This window comes from Benincasa hispida, chromosome 4 (genome assembly GCF_009727055.1).
Source record: "Benincasa hispida cultivar B227 chromosome 4, ASM972705v1, whole genome shotgun sequence".
Taxonomy (NCBI): Eukaryota; Viridiplantae; Streptophyta; class Magnoliopsida; order Cucurbitales; family Cucurbitaceae; genus Benincasa; species Benincasa hispida.
Window position 1 is genome coordinate 29,219,757 of NC_052352.1, and position 22,160 is coordinate 29,241,916.

At 33.3% G+C, this 22,160-nt stretch overlaps 2 protein-coding genes across 3 annotated transcripts; one reads left to right on the top strand and one right to left on the bottom strand.

Annotated features, from left to right (window-relative positions):
• The first annotated feature begins 2,960 nt into the window (after positions 1-2,960).
• Positions 2,961-13,460, top strand: LOC120075425. 2 transcript variants are annotated; one of them, XR_005481336.1, is made up of 8 exons: positions 2,961-4,000; positions 4,212-4,335; positions 4,532-4,661; positions 5,381-5,417; positions 5,620-5,857; positions 6,612-6,718; positions 6,821-6,919; positions 8,918-9,776. XR_005481336.1 is itself a non-coding variant. In XM_039028805.1 (5 exons), the coding sequence occupies exons 2-5, from the start codon at positions 11,288-11,290 to the stop codon at positions 13,353-13,355; spliced, it is 1,644 nt and encodes a 547-aa protein (XP_038884733.1). In that variant the 5' UTR covers positions 6,819-6,919; positions 8,918-11,287; the 3' UTR covers positions 13,356-13,460. The 2 variants fall into 2 exon arrangements, 1 of the variants encoding a protein (XP_038884733.1); XM_039028805.1 differs by lacking the exons at positions 2,961-4,000; positions 4,212-4,335; positions 4,532-4,661; ... (1 more) ...; positions 5,620-5,857; positions 6,612-6,718 and adding exons at positions 12,222-12,455; positions 12,562-12,653; positions 12,731-13,460 and having other exon boundaries at positions 6,819-6,919; positions 8,918-11,980.
• Positions 13,461-18,252: 4,792 nt separating this feature from the next.
• On the bottom strand, positions 18,253-21,922 carry LOC120075906 (psbP domain-containing protein 3, chloroplastic). Its single transcript, XM_039029648.1, has 10 exons — positions 21,781-21,922; positions 21,622-21,700; positions 21,427-21,527; positions 21,247-21,315; positions 21,081-21,161; positions 20,919-21,001; positions 20,579-20,654; positions 19,866-19,984; positions 18,622-18,666; positions 18,253-18,530 (listed from the first exon to the last, which is right to left on the bottom strand). The coding sequence occupies exons 1-10, from the start codon at positions 21,857-21,859 to the stop codon at positions 18,504-18,506; spliced, it is 759 nt and encodes a 252-aa protein (XP_038885576.1). The 5' UTR covers positions 21,860-21,922; the 3' UTR covers positions 18,253-18,503.
• Positions 21,923-22,160: the final 238 nt, after the last annotated feature.

The following is a 22,160-nucleotide window of genomic DNA, read 5'->3' on the forward strand; positions in this document are numbered from 1 at the left end:
ATTAGAATATTTCTAAGAAAAATAATATAAGTAAAAATTTATTGAAAATATTTAAATAAACAAATAAGTGTTGTATTTATATTCCAATTTTTGTCAATGATGAAAAAATTGCTAACACCTTGGCCAAATATCGACAATATAGCTCAAATCCTACAATTGATAGAAAAAATGGGGAAAAACATCGTTTACATTGAGAATCACCAAAAAAATGACAGAAACATGGGAATCTCACGAAAATAACATGGAAATACAGTAGAAATATCGCAAAGAAGTATTATGAATTTTATTCAAGAAATAAAATTATTAAAAAAGCACATTGAAAACCTATATTTTAACCTCATTTAGTTTTTTCTTTCATCATTAAATTTTTATATCATTACACTTACATATGTCCATTTAATCCAGGGTCGGGGCCTCTCGGAGTCCACCCTGAACGGGGTGGGGAATTCGGAATGGGAGAGGGAGTGGAGAAGATTTTTTTCCCATTGATTAAATGGGGACGAGGACGGAGACAGGGATTACATTCCTTGACCCTGACCCGATCCCGCCCCCGCACCGACGAATATATATGTTTGACTAACTAACATATGACGTATATATAATAACACATGTCCATCAACAATTACTTATTTTTTACTTTTTATTTCAACTTTTTCATGCTTTAATACATTTTAAAGATACGTATCTCTTATGACCTTAAATATTATAATGTTTAAGTTGAAAGCTAGACTTGTAATATTTAAAATTTAGTAATTATGAGTTTAAATTTTTATGTATATCTTTGAACATAAAATATTATTGTCTTTATTAGAAAAATTTATAAATTTTCTTTAAAAACAATGCATTAGAAATGATCCATTTGACTGTTAAATGTTCATTAAGGTCGAGCATAAATAGTTTAAAGGTAGTTAAAAAATAATAAATAACAAAAAAAGAAATGGAAAAATTTTTTTCCATGGGGAACCTGATCCCCACGAGTTCTCCGTCGGGAATTCTAGCCCCAATCCCCGCGGGGGATTGAAATAGGGGGTAAGAATGGGGACGGGGATGGTTTCCCGCCCCATGAACATTTTTAATTACACCTCAAACATGAATTGATGTGAGCTTGGCAATTTTTACCATCCAAAACTTTTATTTTCGAGAAATAAAATTTGAAAGAAAAAAAAAAGCCCGAAGAAACCCTATATTTTAACCTCACTTAAATTCTTTTGTAGTGATTTTTCTCGTTATTTCATCTTGAACTTGATTTCACATGAGTTTTGCTTCTTTGACCATCCAAAACTTTTATTTTTAAGAACTAAAATTTGAAATTAAAAAACAAAATACTAAAGATGATGCATAGTTTGGTGGAAACTTACTTGCTTCAAGAATGAAAAAAATAAGTTTAGACAATTAGTATGAACTTGGACAATATGGTTATATCTGCAGTAATTATGGTTATTGAATTAGCAATTCTAGTATTACAGTTCTTATGGTTATAGTGATAGATATAACACATCAATTTATTCACGGGACTACAACTTTGTTGTGAAAGCAATGAAGAAATCAAACTTAGAACCTCTACGTTATGTACATTCTTTAGGGACACATCCTTATTTAGATAGAACATGGTTATAGAGATGTTTGGCCCCAAGGATTTACCCCGAACAAGGTGAAAAATTTTCAATTAAACAGAGAATTGGGGAGGGAGCGGACAGAATTTTCTCCCCATTGCAAATATTATATTCTCACCCGCAGCCCTAGTTTGACTCCTTGGCCTGAAGAATGTATCTATATATGTATATATTACCTTGAAAAAAAATCACAACTTCACCAATTATTGTTTTTAACTCTCATATCAATTTTCCATATTTTAATATGAATGTTTTAATATTTATAATTTTGTGTATAAGGCTAGATTGTTGTAATATTTAACTTTTTAACTTTTATAAATAATGAATTAAATATTTTAATTATATATTTATACATAAAATATTATTGTTTGTATTGGAAAGTTACAGTGTTTTCTTTTCTTGGAATAAAATTTTTTATTGCAAATGACCCCTTTAATATAGAAATTTTTTTCTTTTTTATTGGGTTGAAAATAAATTTTAATATTTGTTAAACAATGAACAAAGGAAAAAAAAAAAAGGGAAAACTTCAAGGAAATGTGGATTAAATTTGGAGGCGTGTCTCATCTCGAACCCACCCCATGAACATCTCTAGTTTGATCCAAGATCTACTCCTATTTGTATCACTGATACTCATGTGTGACATACTTCCACTTATGTTAAAAGTTTTAAACATACGATGACTTAGAAGCAAATGTCAAATAGATTATATTAATTCCTAATTAGTACTTTAGTCATCATTTTACTTTACTAAAAAAATCGTCATCTTCCATTGAATCTTGTATTTGATTTTCTATTATATGAGATAAACTTTATTAATAAAATATTCATTTCATATTTATTTTTTAGTTGCTATTATCTATTATTCCATTACTAATCAGATTTCACCTTTAACTATTGATTTGTATGCTTAAAATATTGATTTAGTGTATCAACCTGAAGTCTAATACGTGTAGAAATGATGACATTAATTTTTTGTCGACATCTCGATATTTTCACATATTCCATTAGTTCAATATCGACGAGGAATCGACATTCACATTAGATGGTAGAAAAATTCACGAACCATAATAAAATAATCAACAAAATATCACTTTGTGTGTAAATTGGTTCAATTTATTTACTAATTTTAATATATATATATATATATATATATATATTAAATTTCGGTATTATAATTTTTCAAAAAATATTCATCGAAGATTAATATTTTATAGGTATTTTTGTTTTTACATTGGTAAAATGAAGACATCAGCATTTCTGAGATTGAAATATGAATGAACGGATATGTATCTAAAAAACTATTTTATATTTGAAAAAGGTTAAAGCTTTTATAAATTTGAAAAACAGAAAAAAAGAAGAAAAAAGAAAGAGAGAGAGAGAGAGAAAACTGTAGGGTGCGAGATTGGGAGTATCTGAATGGAAATCCCGTAAAACTCGAGGGTCCGTCAATCAAACAAAAGAAAGCACAAAGTACTAACAACAGCCATGAAAAACGAAATTCTAAACCCTTTCCTTCTCCTTTCCTTTCCCTTTCCCTTGTTTTCCTCCGCCGCCCTCCGCCGCCTCCCCCTCCCCTCTCTCTCCGGCGCCGCCGTCCTCTCCCCCTCCTCCACCTTCGTATTTGTATTCTCCATTATTATGATCATAAATATACTCCTTCTTCCAGATTCTCTTTCCCTCTTCCCACTTTTCCCCCGTACAATTCCATCCTCTTCCTACGCTCCCTAGATCTCTCTCTCTCTCTCTCTTTCTCTCTTTCCCCTCATCACCGACCTCCTCTCTTCCCCTCTCCCCTGTTCCTCTTTGGCCCATCCTTTCTTTCTCAACTCATTTCTAGGGTTTCCCTTTCTAATTATGATCACTCTTATTGGGTTTGATCCTTCCTTTTCTGCCTTCCTTTCCCTTTTCCCTCTTTCTCTTCATCACTCCTCTCCTACCCTTTTCTTCCCTCTTCAATTCTTTTCAATTTCCTCCTGATTCTATCTGGGTTTTCCTAGGGGTTTGCTTTTGCTATGTGGGTTCCTCTCTAATCCTCCTCTTTCTCTTCCACTTGATCCAGTCCTACTTACTCTCCGTCTCTTTGTTAAAATATTGTATCTTTGGGGTTCAATTCTTTGTCTCTTAGTTTGTTTTCTTCTTAAGTTTCTCCATTAATAATGGCTTATCAGCATGGTCCGGGTCCTAGTTCGATATCTGGATCAAGTTCGAGTTCTGGGTTCTTGAACTCTCCCTTTGGTGATACCACTTACACCAAGGTCTTTGTTGGTGGGTTGGCTTGGGAGACTCAGAGCGAGACTATGAGGCGCTACTTTGAGCAGTTTGGGGAGATTCTTGAGGCTGTTGTTATAACGGATAAGAATACAGGGAGATCCAAAGGATATGGTTTCGTGAGTATTAATGGTTTTTACTTTAATGGGTTTTTGTTAACTTTATACTTTTATTGCTACTTTCTAAAAGTAATAGCCTAAGAACATTCGTTTTGACACTTTTTTTTTCTTCTAGCAAGCTAGTCGTATCTAATTGTTTGATCATTAATATCTATATTGCTGACATTGGAATGACCTGAACGTTTGTTCCTGTTTACATGGAGGGTTTTAGGTGACCTTCCGGGATCCAGAGTCTGCTCGAAGAGCTTGCGCAGACCCTACTCCAATTATTGATGGCAGGCGAGCAAATTGTAATCTGGCTTCACTTGGCCGGCCTCGTCCACCTATATCTTATGGTATTATTTCCTTTTTTGATCTTTTAGTGGTTAGCAAATCGTATTGTTAGTTCCTGTCATGTGTTTTTGTATGATCGAGGATTTTTCCTTGTATATGCATTTTGTCCAAAGGAATTTATGGTCACAAATTCCTGTTTCGAGTCTTTGGAAGCTCTGGATTGATCAGTCTTTGCTTCTACACTACTGTTTCTTACAGGACGTTTAAGACAGCCTGCAGTATATGTGGGAGGCATGCAACCCAACAGGGGAGCTTATATTGGAAATTTTGGATATCAACAACCGGTTTCCTATGCTTATCAACAGGGACTTGCATATCCTCCTTATGGGTATGTCCCCGAGGTTCCTCTTTGTGCATCCAAGCCTGCCAATACATTCAAAATTTATTATTTGTCTAACACTGACCTCTTACGTTTTGCATTGCTATATCACGAGCTTTACATCTTGTAGTATGACTTTGTGGGGCTTGGTTTGCTTTCATAAATTCGAAATTATGAGAATTTTTTATCCTTTTCTGATTGTCATCAAGTTTTATAATAAATGAATGATATCTTCTTCTTCTTCCTCTTCTTCTTCTAGTATTTATCTTTAAAGTCACAAGAGGTATATTACCAATCACTACATGCAACATTCTTTAGGATATGTTTCTCTGTCACCTCCTAGAAATCAGGATTATACCTGATCAGTGATGTGACACAGTGTGATTGGTAATTGCAGGAATACCATAGAAGTTATTTGAGGATATGTGCCATGACTAATGTAGTTGAATGGGAGGAAGCATGGCTAGTATTATTGGAGAAGTTTCATATCTTGTTATCACTTGCATTTTACAGTTTATGTTAGAAGTCAAGTTGGTAGGATTCGACTACCCTGGTCGCTAGTTAGTTGGCATACCAATTCTGGTATTACAATGGACTATGGGTTGAAAATGATTTCCTCCTGTTAAGTTTGCATTGTTTCAGTTTATGCTACTATCTAAATTTCTGCTTTCATAATATTATCTCCTGGAAATATTTTAAGTATTTTCAATCATTTGTTTTCTATGCAGTTATGCTACTTATGGACCTGAGTATGTCTACCCGCAGGTATCACTATTGTTATATTTACAAAGTCTGCAATTTTGTGTTTTGAGGGTGGACGTAGGGAAGGGTGATATGCTGGGTATCTTCAAAAGTTTCTCTAGGTTTTTGATAGTTCTAGCATAATATGCTCGGTTTTGATTTTCTGTGTGGTTCTAGCATAATATGCTCAGTGGTTTTGATTTTGTGTCTTGTATCCTTTTCCTAGGGTGGATATAACCCTTTTGTGGGTCAGCAATACCTGCAGATCTATGGGGTGCCTGGGTCAGCAAGCCCTACTATTTATCATTATGGACAATTAGGTCAAACAGTGCCTGGTGGTCATGGGTATGGAGCATTGCATGGATATGCAATGCCAAGTCCTCAGATCGTGCAGTTTAGTGGTCCTAATGTCAATGCATTAACTTCTTCTCCAATGCCTACTATTCAGGCACCATATCCTTCAGGTATTTTGCTTTGTATGCAGATTACTCTTGATTACAACATTGAGCAATATGAGTTTTGACTAGTCTTTTTAGGTATTTTTCTTTGAATTTTTTATTTTATTATCATCAATTGGATCTCTTTTGTGTCTTTATGTAATCTTTTTTAGTTTCTCCATTGGTTTGGTCCTTTGATCTTTTTCTCAAGGCCATTCTTTTGTTTCATTCTTTCATTTATCTTTCCCTTTTGTTAAAAATCTAGAAAATGTTGGTAAACTCACGTTCGATCATTGCATTCACTTAGTTATGTGATGACTAAGATTTGTTAGTACTCTGAAGGGTCAAAACTTCTCTGCTTTGAAATGGCACCCATCCAGTAAAGACAGTGGACTCAAAACTGGATATCTTCTGGGGACAGTAAAGATTTGTTTCTGTTTTTGTTTTTTTGTTTTTTTGCTGCGAAAACTTCTTTCATTCAAAAGGAATGAAAGTGCAACAGAAGGAAAGGTCATCATGGGGATATTGAAATTCGTAACTGAAGGACAACTGAACAAGGATCCATGGGGGCAAGTGATTAGAAAAAATTTGTTTTACTACAGAACAAAGAAGATATAATGTATTGAGATATCTCTGTTGCTTAATACAATTTAGGTCACATTTCTGTTTGTTTTACATGTACCATGTTTTTGATAATCTGATGTAGAATGGGGAAAACTAAAATAATATGGTTTGAGATGTTAAGACATGCTTGATTAGGAAAACGTGTTTGTTTCATCAGGTATTCCAGCACCTGTTGCAGCACAGCCACAGTTCGTTGTTCATTCTCCTTCTCAGTTTGTACAAGGTAGCGGTTCTGACCAAACATCTGGATGAGGAGTTGATCAGGTAAACTCCAACTTTTGTAGTTAATAATTAATATTTGAAACTGTCCTTCCTCTCTTTATCATCAGCTGTCTCTAACTGCCTGCAATTTAACTACATTAATAGGTATCGATAGATTGCAGCAGGACTTAGAGCAGCGGATCTGCTACTTGAGTGGCGGGCTTCGGATCTAGCCTTGCAAATAATTTATCATGCATTCTAGAGGTAGACTTATGTTCACTGCATAGCTTTTTCGACAATTTTCACATGTGATCATCATCAGGATAACAACTATTTGAAACTTATGGCAAAACTCTCATTCAAAATTAAAAAAAAAAAAAGGAAAGCTTATGGCAAAATATTTGTGATGATTTCTTTTCCGTCATATCTTATTTCATATAGGTTTATAGCAGAACGGTATGGTGTATTCTTGAATATAACTCCTTGGCAAAGAGAACTAATCTGTGGGGGGTCTAAAGGATTGGTAGCCACAATTCTCTGGTTTTAAGTTAAAGCGGGGTGGTGGAGAAATGAGGTTGGTACAATTAAAGATGTGTTTGGATACTCATAAGAATGAGTGTGTAGGACGCCTGAACTTGTAAACGACTATAAATTAGCATAGTGATCAATAAGGATCATGTAAATAATAAAGGTTTAGATCTATCTAAAAAATAATAGGGTTTATTTGAGGGAATAGGTTCTACACATTGGTGGCCACCTACTTAGAATTTAAATATTTTTACGAGTTACCTTGGCAACCAAATGCAGTAGAGTCAGGTGGTTGTTTCATGAGAATAGTCCAGGTACATGCAAGCTGGGTTGGGCACTCATGAATATTAGAGAGGGAGAGAGAGAGAAACATGACTGTGTTTGGTATGATGTACTATATAGTCTAGGCAATATATCTACAAGAAAGTAAAGTTATAAAAGCAATATTATTTGAAATTAATTTATGAACTAGAATGCTTTTATTTTTTTTCAAATATATTCTCTAGGTTGCTGAGTGGAAGTGGAGATGAAAGATGGCTGGAAAGATGCCTCGATCATTTCTGTGCCCTTGAGTTTTGGGGATTATTGAGGAAATCTTGAAGTGATGTCCATCATTGAAAATAGGAAGAAAAACTCGTGTCCATTATTGATCGAGTATTATGATCAATAGGAATTAAAACTTGTGCCCAGAGGTTCCAAATAATTAGGAAAGGGAGATTGAATTCAACGTTTTGTCCTGATGCTTGCAGGACAATGTTATTGCTCTCTGTAGATTTTTTGTCCAGACATGAATAGTTATTTCCTTTAGGGAAAAATATTGAGAGTTCGTGATAGATTTTTTTGTTTTTTTTTTTTGGGGGGGGGTTGGGCTTCCAACTTCAAGTGGGTGAAATGGGCTATTTTAGCTCATTCAATGTTTGGGGCTCCAATTATAATAGTTGGTGTTTCCAGCTATTATAATCTACAATTAACTATAGTATTACTATTTCAAATCCCTCTTTGTTATAGTGTTTACTATTTCCTACTCATCCCCTCTTACTCCCTTTATTACAATGTTTACTATTTTCTACCCAAACTAAAATAGTTTGCACCCTAAACACAAACTATTATTAGCTACAGACTATTATAACCCATAGACTATACAAACAAACTCAACGCCCTAAGTACCCCCTTAATAACTTTCCCCTCGTATTCTTTCCATTTTTATCTTTTTATCATGTTTTTGCCTTATGAGTTTTCTTATGGAATATGTTGCAATATGACCTGCAAATTAGAAATTATTTTGATTAATATGATATTAATATTGAGAGTTCCTGATAGTTTCTTAATTACTTCCCCCTCCTTCGTCTTCTTTCCTTCTTTCTTATTTCCTCTTAGCAATTTTGTTCGAGCTTACAGTTATAGATGGTATCTTTTTATCATGTTGACCTTGTGAGTTTTCTTCTGGAACATCTTGCAATATGACCTGCGAATTAGAAATTATTTTGATTAATATTTTCTTGTCTGTGTTGAATAGTCTTGTGTCCGGTTCACTTTCTTTAATTTAAGTTATTAGAATATCTTGTTGGCCTGAGGTTGATGTGTAAGATTTCCAACCCAACCCCCCTTCCCTCCACCGCCCACCCACCTGATGTTTATTTTTTGGATATTGAATATTGATTGACTTGTAAACTTGAACAGATATTGCTTCCCATTGTTTGCAGTTGATTTTAAAGTTCTCTTACTTAACTGCAGGTCATAGTCATGCTCACCAGAGACGTCAGATGGTCTTGAGTCGCTCCAGATGGTGGAGAAGGAATATGGGAGATGCGGCTGCTCTTTCTCTAATACCTTTCTTCTTCTTCCCCAGTGTTTATAAACTTTTATACACTACCAACGCTCTCGCGGCCGGTAGTCGTGGATTGATTGATGGGTGCTTAAATCGGTTTTAAGCATCTATTTAGGAATAAAAACGTGTAAAAAGAAGTCAAAATTAGAATCAACATATGATTCTTTTATAGTAAACTCCCAGCATTTTGGGTGTATAGGAAGTCTCTGGTGCTTTGTGTGGTCATGGGTCTATCATCATCTGGTACTAATATATGATTTCATAAGTTCATGTGCATAAATTAGTTAGGATTTATTGTAATTTCCATAAATTTGGATTTCTTTCAAGGCCTGACTGACTTCATAACAACGAAGCAGCTTCAGGTTCTATCAGGAAGATCAATTGCTGATTTTTCATTTTAATACCCCTCGCTGGCGTGGCAGATTGGGATTGGCTGCATCGGAGGATGTAAAGTTTTTAGTTCTTCCTTCAGTGTTTGGATCATGTTTAGGCTTTGGAAACATTCTGTTTATTCATTGTGTTTGTTGTGGTAACATTATTTTTCTTTCCCTTCATTATTAGCTTGTTCTGTTTTCTTCTGTTTGGGGGGAAGGTTGAAGGGAATTTGCCAATGGATTCCAAACATTGGATGGAAGTTTTAGGATTTATCTCAACCATTATTGTGATATGATGCCATGAAAGGACCATAAAATGACTTCCTTGCTGCAAAGTTTTGGGATGATGAGAGATGGAAAATAGTCATTGCTCTTGGTTTTTCCTTGGCTATTCCCTTTTTTTCCTTTTTTTAATTATTCTTTTTGGCTGTGATGCACAAGTTTGTTTCTTCTTGTGGCACTAAATGATAGTTTTTACAGGTGATTCAGCTGGTGGGATCCATTTGGCAATAAATTGAATTTTTAAGCCATTGTTTATATGTTTGTTTATTAATAAGCTTCAGATTTTCTAATGGATTCCAAACAAGCATTGGGGTCATTATGGCATTAAAATGATCATAAAGTGACTTCCTAAGTGCCAAGGAAGAAGATTTGGGATGATTGGAATTTGCCCTCGACTTCTTACTGAATTTTTGACTTTCTACAGTGTTGTTAACATGTCTTGCAGTCTAAAATAATATTTGTGGATATGGGGAAGCCTGGATTTGACCTATGCCTTTTTAGTCAATTAATTGTGATAAACATTTATCTACACTATAATATTGTATCGTTGATTATTGTAAAATAGATTCTTATTGGTTGCTTTAAAAGTACTCCATTGCCAATTATTTAGAGAAATTAATTAGTTGGATATGTTTAATCAATGTTGGATTATGTCAAATGATGATTGAATTTTGAATAAAATTAATTAACATAGTTCAATTAGACACTGCGATTAGTTTAATGTTCTTTAGTTCAAGGATTAAAATATCGATTTCGATATAATGTTGAGGTTAACAATGTTACAGATTATGAGTGAAATATTGATATCGATGTATAATTAAGTCAGGTCATTTAGAATATTTGTTTACATTAATAAGTTTTCTCTAGGATATTGATTCCTTATTTTAACTTTATCGTATTCTAATATTCAACTAAAAAATAATAATTAAAAGTCGATGTTAGTAAACACTTTTAACTTTTCTTTTTTGGGTATCATCCCAACTCAATTTAAATACGTTCATCTCAAAAAATAAAAATCTTTGTTTTAAACGAAGTAAAAAAATTAATTTTCTTGGATCATAAACCACAAGATTTATTGGAAACAAATAACTTTATGTTAGATTTTCTTTTCTATTCTGGTGGAGAAAGAATTTATGACTTGTAAATTTTTTGATGGACTAGAAAGTGACATCTCAATGGCTTCACCTTTTGACAATGGCTTCCCGACCTGTTAATTGATATGAGTAAAGTAATGAAGAAGATACCTACGTAAATTTGCCATTTTAACCCCAACTGAAACAGCCATCTCAAGCTTCAACTAACCCTCCTACAAGGGGGGCAGATATGACATTTCACCATAGAAGAAGGGCCACAACCATTTGGTAAACATTCTTACTTTGCTTTTAAGCCAAGAGAGGTTGATGTTTACTTGCCAAGCATGCAAAGTTGAAGGATTTATTCCTACTTCAACCTTCAGCAAACAGAAACATTACTCTTGTAAAATTTCCGTGACTCAAGTGTTCATGTAAGATTTAGTTTTCTTTCCTTTTGACAGAAAACTCTCCCTTTTAGCTACTTTTGTTATTCTTGGTTCTGTATTTGGACTTTGCCCATATCTATTTCTGTACTTGGATGAGGTGAATGTTATGGTTTCATAGTAAAAAACGACGGAGTCTTGGAATGGCGTCACTTATACCAGGAGTATTGCTTAAACTTCTACAGAGTATGAACTCCAATGTGAAGGTCAGAGGAGAATATAGATCAGTGCTATTACAAGTTATCAGCATTGTACCTGCTTTAAATGGATTAGAACTGTGGCCTAATCAAGGCTTCTTTATAAAAGTTTCGGATTCTTCACATTCAACTTATGTCTCATTGTCTAGGCAAGATAATGAGTTGATCTTGAACAACAAGTTACAACTTGGCCAATTCTTCTATGTTGATAAAATGGAAGCTGGAACTCCAGTTCCAGTTCTTGTCGGAATTAGACCAGTTCCTGGACGACAACCTTTCATCGGGACTCCGAAGGATCTCATGCAAATAATGGAGCCATCAGAGAGGCCAATCCAGAGTGATCAAGAAGGAAAACGTGGAGCTAAATCAAAGGAGATGTCAGAAGCAAAAAATGAGAGCATGAGACATAAAGTTGTGATCAAAGAGGAGAAGACAAATGTTTCATCGCGGTATATGCAAGGTGTTTTGTCATTGAATTCTAGAAGTGGTAGATTTGATTCAAGTGCAGTTGGGAGGAGCAATGAAAATGAGGATGGTGAAGCAGGTAAGAAGGTTGTAGTAGGACCAGTGAAAGGAAAGTCCAACGACCTTAAAGGTCAGGTACAAGTCTATCTCACACTAACCATGACACTTTTTTTCCCCCCTTTTTTTGTAAGTTCCTAAGAACTAAGGAGCTCGATCTAAGAATAATAACTTCAGTCCCGTTTTTTCGGTTTAAGAAGTAAAAATTTGACTAGAACACCGTATTATTTCATTGATGCACATAGACAAATAATATTGAATTAACATGGTTTATTCCAATCTTAGAAAAGATTTTTCTCATTTTATGCTTCACTGATAGGTGCAAGCAGCAAACCTGCAAAACCGGCTCGATGAGGTTTCTTCAAAGGCAGAAGCCTTTCAGTTCAGTGTCAAGGAGGCCTCTGCATGGTCTAAGAGCATCCCTGCAAAAGGCATTTCATCTAAGCAAGAAAATTTGAATGTGAATTGCTTATCGAACAGAAAAGATAAAACTCATTCATCCGACACAATTTCATGGGCCTCCTTGCCTACTAATCTTTTAAAGACTGGAAAAGTATGCATCCCTTTTCTCTTTCCATGTTATTAGCCTTTTCATTTCTGCATTATGCATTTAACCGATGCTCGAAAGTTGAGTATATGTGAACTTTTGATTTTTCAAGGGGATGGTTAGAAGGAAAAATATAGCCTCTGTGGTTGCAATAGAGGCTCAAAAAGAGGCAATTGCTGCCGCATCCTTGATCAAATGTCTCAGGTACATTGTTAGGATTTAAATTTTGAAAAAGTCAAGCATTTCATACAAATTAATCTTATTTCCATCATTTTTTTCAGTGTGTTTGCTGATCTGTGCTCATCAGCCTCACCTGAGAATCCCCAACTCCCTCTCACCAAGTTCTTCACACTGCAGCAGCTAATCTCCGAAACAAATTCCAAGGATGGAGTCAAGGACAAGTCACTTCTTTTGACTGCAAACTCATCTCTGCCAGAAGCAAATAAGTCTACAAAAGTTTCCTCGTTATTCCTGTCAAAGAGTGCTTCATCAAAGCCTGCAAAGGCACCTATTGAATTAAGAGAGAGCGAAAAACAAGAATGGGCCAGAGGAGATGGTGCAAAGGAGATAAAATTACTAAGAGATGTTTTGCTAAAGGAATCGACATCATGGTTTTTGAATTTTTTGGAGGAAGCATTGGATAGTGGGTTTCGAATAGGAAACCAGGACAAGAAAGGCCGGAACAATGCAGGGCAACAAACGGAGGCGGGCAACCATATTGCTGTTGCCTTATCACAACTCAAGCAAGCAAATGAATGGTTGGACAAGTTAAAAGGAAATTTGAGTTCAGGAGATAATGGCTCAAGGGAAGCCATTGACAGGCTAAAGCAGAAAGTCTATTCCTGTTTGCTTTTACATGTGGAGTCTGCTGCAACAGCTTTAGAGAGCAGATTCGACCGTTGTTAATCAAGCACAGCACATTCAAAGTTTGTAAATTGTACGACACAGTAAATTATACATTTAAAGTGACTTTAATCTCTCTGATATCAAGAGTTTGGTCATTTTTATCGACAACTGGCTGACATATAGATCAATAACACATTTAAAACTACTTCTTTCTGTAAACTTCTCTACATTCTAACCCAACACACAGATAACTAAAACATATACTGAATCAAAAAAGAAGTGTTCAAAGTTCAAACCAGGTAGACAACAGTGACAAGGCTCATTATACTAGTGAGTCATCAATTAAACCAGAAACCAAACCAATGAACACAATTCATTACCATTCCTCAATTTCCTATCGTTTCCAGCATGAGCTATACTTAAGTGAACTATGCACTGAACTGAACACCATCTCAAGCATTCTAGTTAAAACAAATAATAAATACAACACGGTTACCCTTTATTAGAGGTTGAGGCTCGCTTAAGTTATTGATGCTGTTTTCAGAAGGAAGAGAATCCAAGTTGGAGAAGAAGGGCACATGCTAAGACTTTCCATCTTGCTGGTAAATCTAGCATGTGCCCTGCCTCTCCAGCATGGCTCACTCTTCCTATCTCCATCTGTGCCTGTTGGATGGAGGAAACTCAAGTTCTGGTCTCTCGGGCATTTTATCAAACAGCTTATGAGCCTACAAAAGAATTGCAAGAACCCACATATTTAAACAGCAATGTGAGTGAGTAAACAATTGGGCACCCATGAGAAAAGAGTGCAAGATATATTCCTTGTTAATTTAAAACTTGTTCACAGCCAACAAAAAGGTTTGTTGATGAGAATTGAGAATGGGAAGCATGTTAGGGGTAGGCGAGTGGGTCTATCTTGTTTTGTTTATCAAATAATTCAAAACCCATGAGTGGATCTAGCTGCCAAATGATGGGTGGGGAAGAAAAGAAAAGGAGAGAGCTTCATTGGTTGCCAAACTGGCCATTTCATGGAGATATGAACTTTCTACCAAATGTCACCAACCTTGGACTGGTAGATCTGAAAAAGCCCACACTTAGTTGGAAAGAATGATCAACTTCAACTGTTCAAGTATTTATATAATTAAATTTATTACAATTTATAAGCTTTAAGTTTTGAATTGATGGACTGTATGGAAAATCATCAAGGATATCCTTCCCATTTTTAGTAATATCATCAAAAGAAAAAAAAAAGTTTTGAATTAATGGGTGATTTAATATAGTATGAGGCCATGTGCTTGAATCTTGTGGGTGAGGGCAGTGTGTAGGGGCTAGTTGTGCTCTTTCAATGCCTACCTCTTCCCCTTCCATCATCATTTGTCCCTATTGGTCTCCACCTAAAGAGGGTCGTTGGAAGCTGATTGCTGACGCGACTTAATCAAAGGAGAAGGGTTTGGATGGGTTCAGGTGGATTGTTTGTGATCATGTTGGTCGATCGATCCTGAATAGTTATAAAAGTTTTTGCAAAGACTGAAGCGTAAACATGTTAGAAGCCGAAGCTATTCTGAAAGGTCTTTCCGTAGTCAAGCCAGAATGTTCAGGTCAGGGACAAGTCCACTGCGAGAGGTGGAATCCAGTACTCTTGAAGTTATTAATCTGCTTATCAGGAAAGAGAACTCTATAGTTGATATTGAGGTCATTATTGAGGACATTGTTTTTGTTACGAACTCTATTACCATTTTGCATTTTTGTCATATCTCTAAAGAGGAACAAAATTGTCCATGCTATTGCAGCTTTCGTATCCTCTCAAGGCTGCTTTTTTTTAAAAAAATATCTTTCCTACTTGTATCCTCCTCTCATCCGCGTTGAGGAAATGAGGGAGTAATTGGTTATGGCTTCATGTGACTTATCCTCGTCTAAAGTGAAAAAAATATATGGATACTCATAACATTTAACTCATATTTAAAAATATGTCCAAACTTCCTATTTCTCACATAAATGAGCAAATGAGTTAGCTTTTTTTTAATAAAAGTTAGGGTTCAATTTACTTATTAGAGCTTTAAAAAATAATGGAAAAATATCAACTTATATCCCTATGTTTTAGGTGTATCAATTTAAACCCTAAGCTTTTTATATAAACATATAAATTTACACATTTTATTACGTTCCTTTTAGAAAAAAATTACGTGTGAAAGTTATAATTGTATTAATGAAGTTCCTAAACTTTTATAAATGAATCAATTTAGATTCTTAGATAGAATTTCTTTTGAAAATCATCCATGTATTTATTCTAATAGTCTATTTTGTAAAACCGATATTTGAAGTATTTTATTCATATTTGAGAATTAATGCATTGATAATTTTTAAAGGTAATAAGAGGAGAATATTATATTTTCTTCTCTAACCCTAGCATCTCTCTTCTTTTTTTCATTGCCAATCTAAGAATGTACTTTGCCTGCTTTCATCAAATCTAAGGATTTCTTTGTGGTAAGACAAGAAAGCATTTGGATATAGATTGCAACCGGGAGTAGGAGTATGTCCAAATACTTTCTTGTCTTACCACAAGAAAATGTACTAAAATATTTTGAAATATATGGACTAAATAGAAAATGTACTAAAACATTTTGAAATATATGGACTAAATAGAAATTATATTCAAAATTTAGAGACCAATATATTTTTCTCGTAAAAAAACAACCTTCCACAATCTGAGTAGAACGAAAAAATGGTTTAAAGGAAAAGGAAAAGAGGTAAACAAAACGGTTAATAAAAAGAAATTAAAAAAAAAAAAGAAAAAGAAAAAGAAAAAAAGAAATGATAGGGGTCTAACGGAAGTTAACTGGAAAAGATGAAAAAAGGAAAAATAAAAAATAAAAATAAAAAGGTGAAATGAACTAAAGGATAAAAAAAGAACCCCATTACTCTAAATAATTTTGAAACAACCCCTTTTCCCCAATTTTTTTTTTTTTTTTTTTTTTAAAAAAAAAAAACAGCCTTTTTATCCAATTAACCCCGAAATTTTTGTACCAAGTAACTTGATTATTCCCTTCCTTGCCATCTATGGTGCAACTATCCTAACCATGACATTCGAGCAGAAAATCAATCTCAGTCACCGATGAAGACGAAAATGAAGAAACATAGATGCAGTGACTTATGAAATTTTTTAAGGGGTTTGCATACGAAAGAGTTCTTTTTTTAAAAAAAAAATGTTTAAACTCTATCTTGGTCGTTGTCCTTTTAGTTTTGGTTTATTTTGATTCTCGTACTTTCAAAATATTCGTTTTAGTCCCTATACTTTTTACTTTGATTTATTTGAATCTCTATATCTTTGGTTCTTGTACTTTCAACTTTAGCTCACTTTGCTTCTTCAACTTTCAAAAAGTAACAACTTTGATCTCTTAAAAATGAAATAAAACTTAAAATGAAGGGACTAATATAGTCAATTTATAAAAGCCCAATGACCAAAATGAACCAAAATTGAATGTATAAAGACCAAAATGAACTAAAGTTAAAATTATATAGACACAAGGACCAAAATGAACCAAAACATAAAGTACAAAGGCTAAAGCAATATTCAAACAAAAAACACTTTCCATGTGTTGACGATCAATGAGATTTTGCTAAAGGGGAATGATTAGGTACATCCCCATACCCTTCATTTCTTTTACTAACACAATTTTTTCAAAAAAAAAAAAACATTTTAGAAAAGATGTGCCACGCCAACACAATTTGATTAGATGTTAGCTGGATTACATAAGAGATTGGTGCAACCTAATTGCATCTATGTTTTCTCTTTTGTTTGATGGACCACCAACAACAAAAATACGAATAAGAATTTATTTCCAAATTTTATTTTCAACTTTCAGATGAATACAAAGTTTATATAAATAATTTGAGAACACTAAAGAATTGTATTTGATTGTTTTCATAATTATGCTCTAATCTTCTATTGTATAGCATCGTTTGAATCAATCACAAACCTGTATACAATATTTACAGGAGTAACTTTTTTGTATATGTTATTGCTATTGTATGAAAATATAGTGCACAGTTTACATACAAGGTCTTTTTTCCATATTAAATTTTAAATTTTGAAATATATATAAGCTTATTTCAAAGTTAAAAAACACTTTCAGTTCCTAAATTTTCATGAAAATAACAATTTAGTCTCTAAATTTGGCTTGTAACAATTTAATCCATGTACTTTCAATATTGTAACAATTTAATCTTGAACTTTAGTATGTAACATTGAATCATTTTACTTTTAAGTTCATAACAATTTAGTCCCTAACATTAAAAAATTTATCAAAATTAGATGTCCATTTTTATTATTTTATGATTTTGTATTTTATAAAAAATATTGAGTCTTTAATTAGTTTATCAATTTATATATGCAAGAAATCTCATTAAATCTTAACACTAATTTCTACATTAGAAGACCAAATTGTTACAAATTTGAAAATCCATGGATTAAATTGTTACATAATAAAATTTAGGGACTAAATTGTTTACAAAATTGAAAGTTCAAGAACTAAATCGTTACAAATCAAAATTCAGGAACTAAATTATTACTTCATGAAAGTTTAAAGTATAAAAGTGATTTTTAATCTACATTTTAATTATCCTAATTATTTCCTAATTTTCAGGTACTAGTATTGTTAGAATCAATCACAAATATATAAATATACGATAACATATTTATGTATGCACAAATGAGAATACAGTGATACATGATATATATATATATAAAAATTAAACATACTTACAAAAATGAGAAACATGTATATACAATATAAATTGTGAAAATAAAAACATAATAGGAAAAAAATGAATCAATATACTCAATATATAAGAGACTGGAAAAATGGATGAAGGAAATCCGAAAGTGAGAGAATGAGGAAAATCTGAAAAACCAAAGGTGAAAATAAAAACAAATGGAGAAGAAAAAAAAAAAATCCAAAAAGAGGAAATTGTTGGCTTTCTTACCTTAATTTTAAATTAATTAATTAATTAATGTTTTGGTAATAATAAACCTAAATTGATATAGAAACATTTGTAGCATTTTGAAGTGTCAGAGCGTAGGAGTCGAAATAAACGATAAAAAAAAAAATAATAATAATAATAAAAAAAAAAAAACTAAGATTAGAGGGAGAAAAGTGGAAAATCTTTAACCCCATAATGAATGGTGTTGTGAAAGCCAGTTATGTAGCATCATCAAATGAAAGTGAAGGAATTGACAACCTACAAAACCAACATTTACACTCATCTTTTAAGGAAAACCTCAAGAATAGATTATATGAAAATTAATTCATGCTTGAAATATCTCACTAACCTTCTCAATTTTTGAACTATAGTTCTCTGATTCTTCATCCGCATACTGTGTAACACATTAAAGCAACTATTAAAAAGAAAGGAAAAAATACATTTTTTTCCTGATATATTTAAATGTTATCTTGTTCCCTTTAATGTTTCTATTGGTTGAGTTTTAATTTCCTTTTTTTTAATTCAACTTTTAAACGTGTTGTTTTAGTCTCTCAAATTAAAAATCATTTTTGTTCTAGCTATTCATCATCAATCATTTGACAAAATTAAAACTTGAAATCTATTTTTAAAAAATCCTTTTCTTAAGGAATCTATTAAAAAAACATTATGACCTACATGTGACTTTAAGTATGATATCCACGTAGATGAATTTACTTAAACGAACAAAAGCATCTATTTTGTTGTTTTTTCGAAATAAATTGCCAATTTTATCCCTAATATATTATAGTCTCGAATGTGTTCTTCCATGAGAAAATATTTTTAAAATGTTATTTTGGTCTTGTTGTTTAGATTTGTTCAACATTAATCCATATATTTTCAAATGTCTAATTTTAGTATTTGTACTTTCAATAAACCTTAAATTTTAATAAACCTTAAGCAAGTCCCTTATAGTTCTTTTTTTTAACGAAATTGGTTAAATAATAATGACAACGTTTATGTAAGAAAATAATTATATGAATATGCTTTCAAAATCGACAATAAAATGGTTAATAGATTATCAAACGATTTTCAAAAAATCAATTATAAGCTACAAGTTTGATTAAACTTAAAACTTATTATAAGTATAGAGACTAAATTGAACACTTGGAAGTACATAATCGAAAATGGAATAAGTCCCGAAGACCAAAATAGTATTTTAACCTAAAATATATTAACATAAGTCGACCATTAAATTATTGTTTTAATAACACATTTAGACATATATTACTTGAGATTTCACATGAAAATAATGGATTTTGTTAATTGACCACCTTGATTTCATTGGTGCATAGATCGAGTTTGATGTTATTTGCATTATTTACGATTTTGGCCCTAAAGTTTGGACAAGTGCACAATAAACTATCTGACATTACTGCTGCCTTTGACTTTGTAATCTAATTTTTTTTTCCTAGTAAACTATTTTCACCTTTTGTCTGTAGATGCAATTAATACACTGTTAGTAAATCAAAAAATTTGTGTTGATTCTTTATTGTTTTACGTTTTCTATTCATCTTTAATTGTCGATTTCTTAATAAAAAGAATGGAGCAACCTACCTGTCCTGTTATGGTGTAAAGTCTGTTGTACCAGCCATTAGATGCCATCCCAATTGCAGAGTATAAATGTTTGCGGCTTTCACCTGGATTCTGCAGTGTGTACTCTATGTAATATATCCCTGCAAAAATTTCTTTCCAAATCAAACCTCATTGCTCTATGATGTGAAGGATCTATGTAATTTTAGACTCGTCAAATCTAAGTCCATGTATGATTGACAACAAAAGAGATCTTTTAGATGATTTTATTTGTACTCTTATCAAAGTAGAGAAGCAAACCACCGAAATAGAGCACAGACGAGACTCAATAATTCTCTTTGTTCGGAGTCTGAACGTTTCTCTCAGTCACACAGCTAGGTTTAGATCACGAATGTGATACCAATAGTTAAGGACAACATACCTTCCACATATCTCTACATTGATAAGATATTGTTCACTTTGGACATAAACACACATGAGATTGCTTTTAGTTTCACTCCACATGCTTCAGATCAATGAAGATAATTGTCATTGCTTATATACCATAAATCTTTCTATTCCTCAATTAACGTGGAACTTTGTTTGTATCTAACCGAACAAGACTACTAGTGGACAAAATCTACAATGGTTCTCAGGTAAGTTTCATGTTTTCAATGTTTATTATAAATAAGTATCCATCAAGTTTTAACTATGGTTCTGTAAATGCAGAGTTAACTGGCTGTTCTTCAGCTACATACCTTTTGATGATCTACAGTTTATAAGTTTCGCCGCCACACCTGGTGGCCTTTTCCAGCTTCTGTCCAGTCCGCTCACCTGAAAGAGATATCAAGAGAAGAGGAAATTCCATATTTAGGCTACCAATTTCCATTCAAAAACTGCAGAGGAAGAGACCCCATTTTGGCTTTCATTTTTCCATACAGAAAATGCAAAAAGAAGAGGTCTAATCTTGGCAGTCATTTTCTGTTTAAGAAACTTCAAGAGAAAAGAATCAGTTTTGGCTTAAAACTGCAAAAGGAGATCCAATTTTGGCTTTCTTATTTCATTTCAAAACCTGCAAAATGATATGGAAAATCATACCAGCGTATCAGCAAATTCTTCAACCTTGCCAAAGGATTCCATTCTCGTGAAATCAGGACCAAGCCCCGAGATTACAACACTGACTAAACCAAATTTCAGTCCATCAAAGTATTCAAAACTGAAGCCAGTGAAAGAAAATCTAAAAAAGAAGTAAGAAAATACCATTGGAACTTGAAGTTTCTTGAGGAAAAAACGCCGTAACCGACTTGAACCCATTCGGTTCACCATTACCCACTTGCCAATCTACATAAATCACACAAGTTCAACTAATTAACACAGTTTAATCTCTCTCTAATTCTCCTTTAAACAAGAATCACAGGCCACACACCTTGAGGAATCGCCAATCTGAACTTATTCGCTTCATCTGTATACGTCCGATAATCCTCAGCAACCATAACTATCACTCGTAAACTGAACGTATTCAATCTTCAAATAAAAACAATACCAAAGAGAGATAAATAATGTAATCTCTGAGAACAAGCTCGAGATGAAGAAGGAAAATCGGTACCACTCTCAGCTAAGGCATTAGAAACAACTTCTTGAAAAGAAAACGCAGTCAATCCAATCCCTAGCATAATTTCACGTCTGTTAACTCCGCTCGCCCAATAACTAAGAACCAACAGAAGGAAGGAGCATTTGAACATTGAAATTAAACAGGATAACAAGCAAATGATAACGATTGATGAAGACAGGGCGATTTTACCAGGATTGTTGATTGGAAATGTTGATGTTGTTGCCAGAGCAGAAAACGCGGAGTTTTGAGCGGATAGGAATGGGGAGTCCTGAAATGGAAGAAGGAAGAAGATAGGATTGAAAACAAGAAGAGCGAAGATGAGTAGTGAGTAGTGTAGAGGAAGATTACCATTGGAGGGTGATGATTGTGAGAAGCGCCATGAGCGAGGGCGTTGGATTACAGCGCTGGGTGAAGGAAGGGACGCCATGCTTTGCTTGTAGTCCACTCGAAGATTATAGATGGATTTTCATTGTACAATGTGCTACATTTGTGCTATTTCTTTAAACCTTGGGTTCAAAAAGGTTTATTTAAGGACATTAATATTCAATCTTTGTCCCTAAAATATAGGGAGTGATTGTATTAATTAAAAGAGCAAATTCCAAATTTAGTAATTAAGGCCTTGGTAATCGTTTTTATTATTTTTTTTATTTTTGAAAATTAAATTTATTTTCTCTCCGCTTTTACAATGAACTGCATCTTTCATGAGTACAATAATTAAATTTTTAATC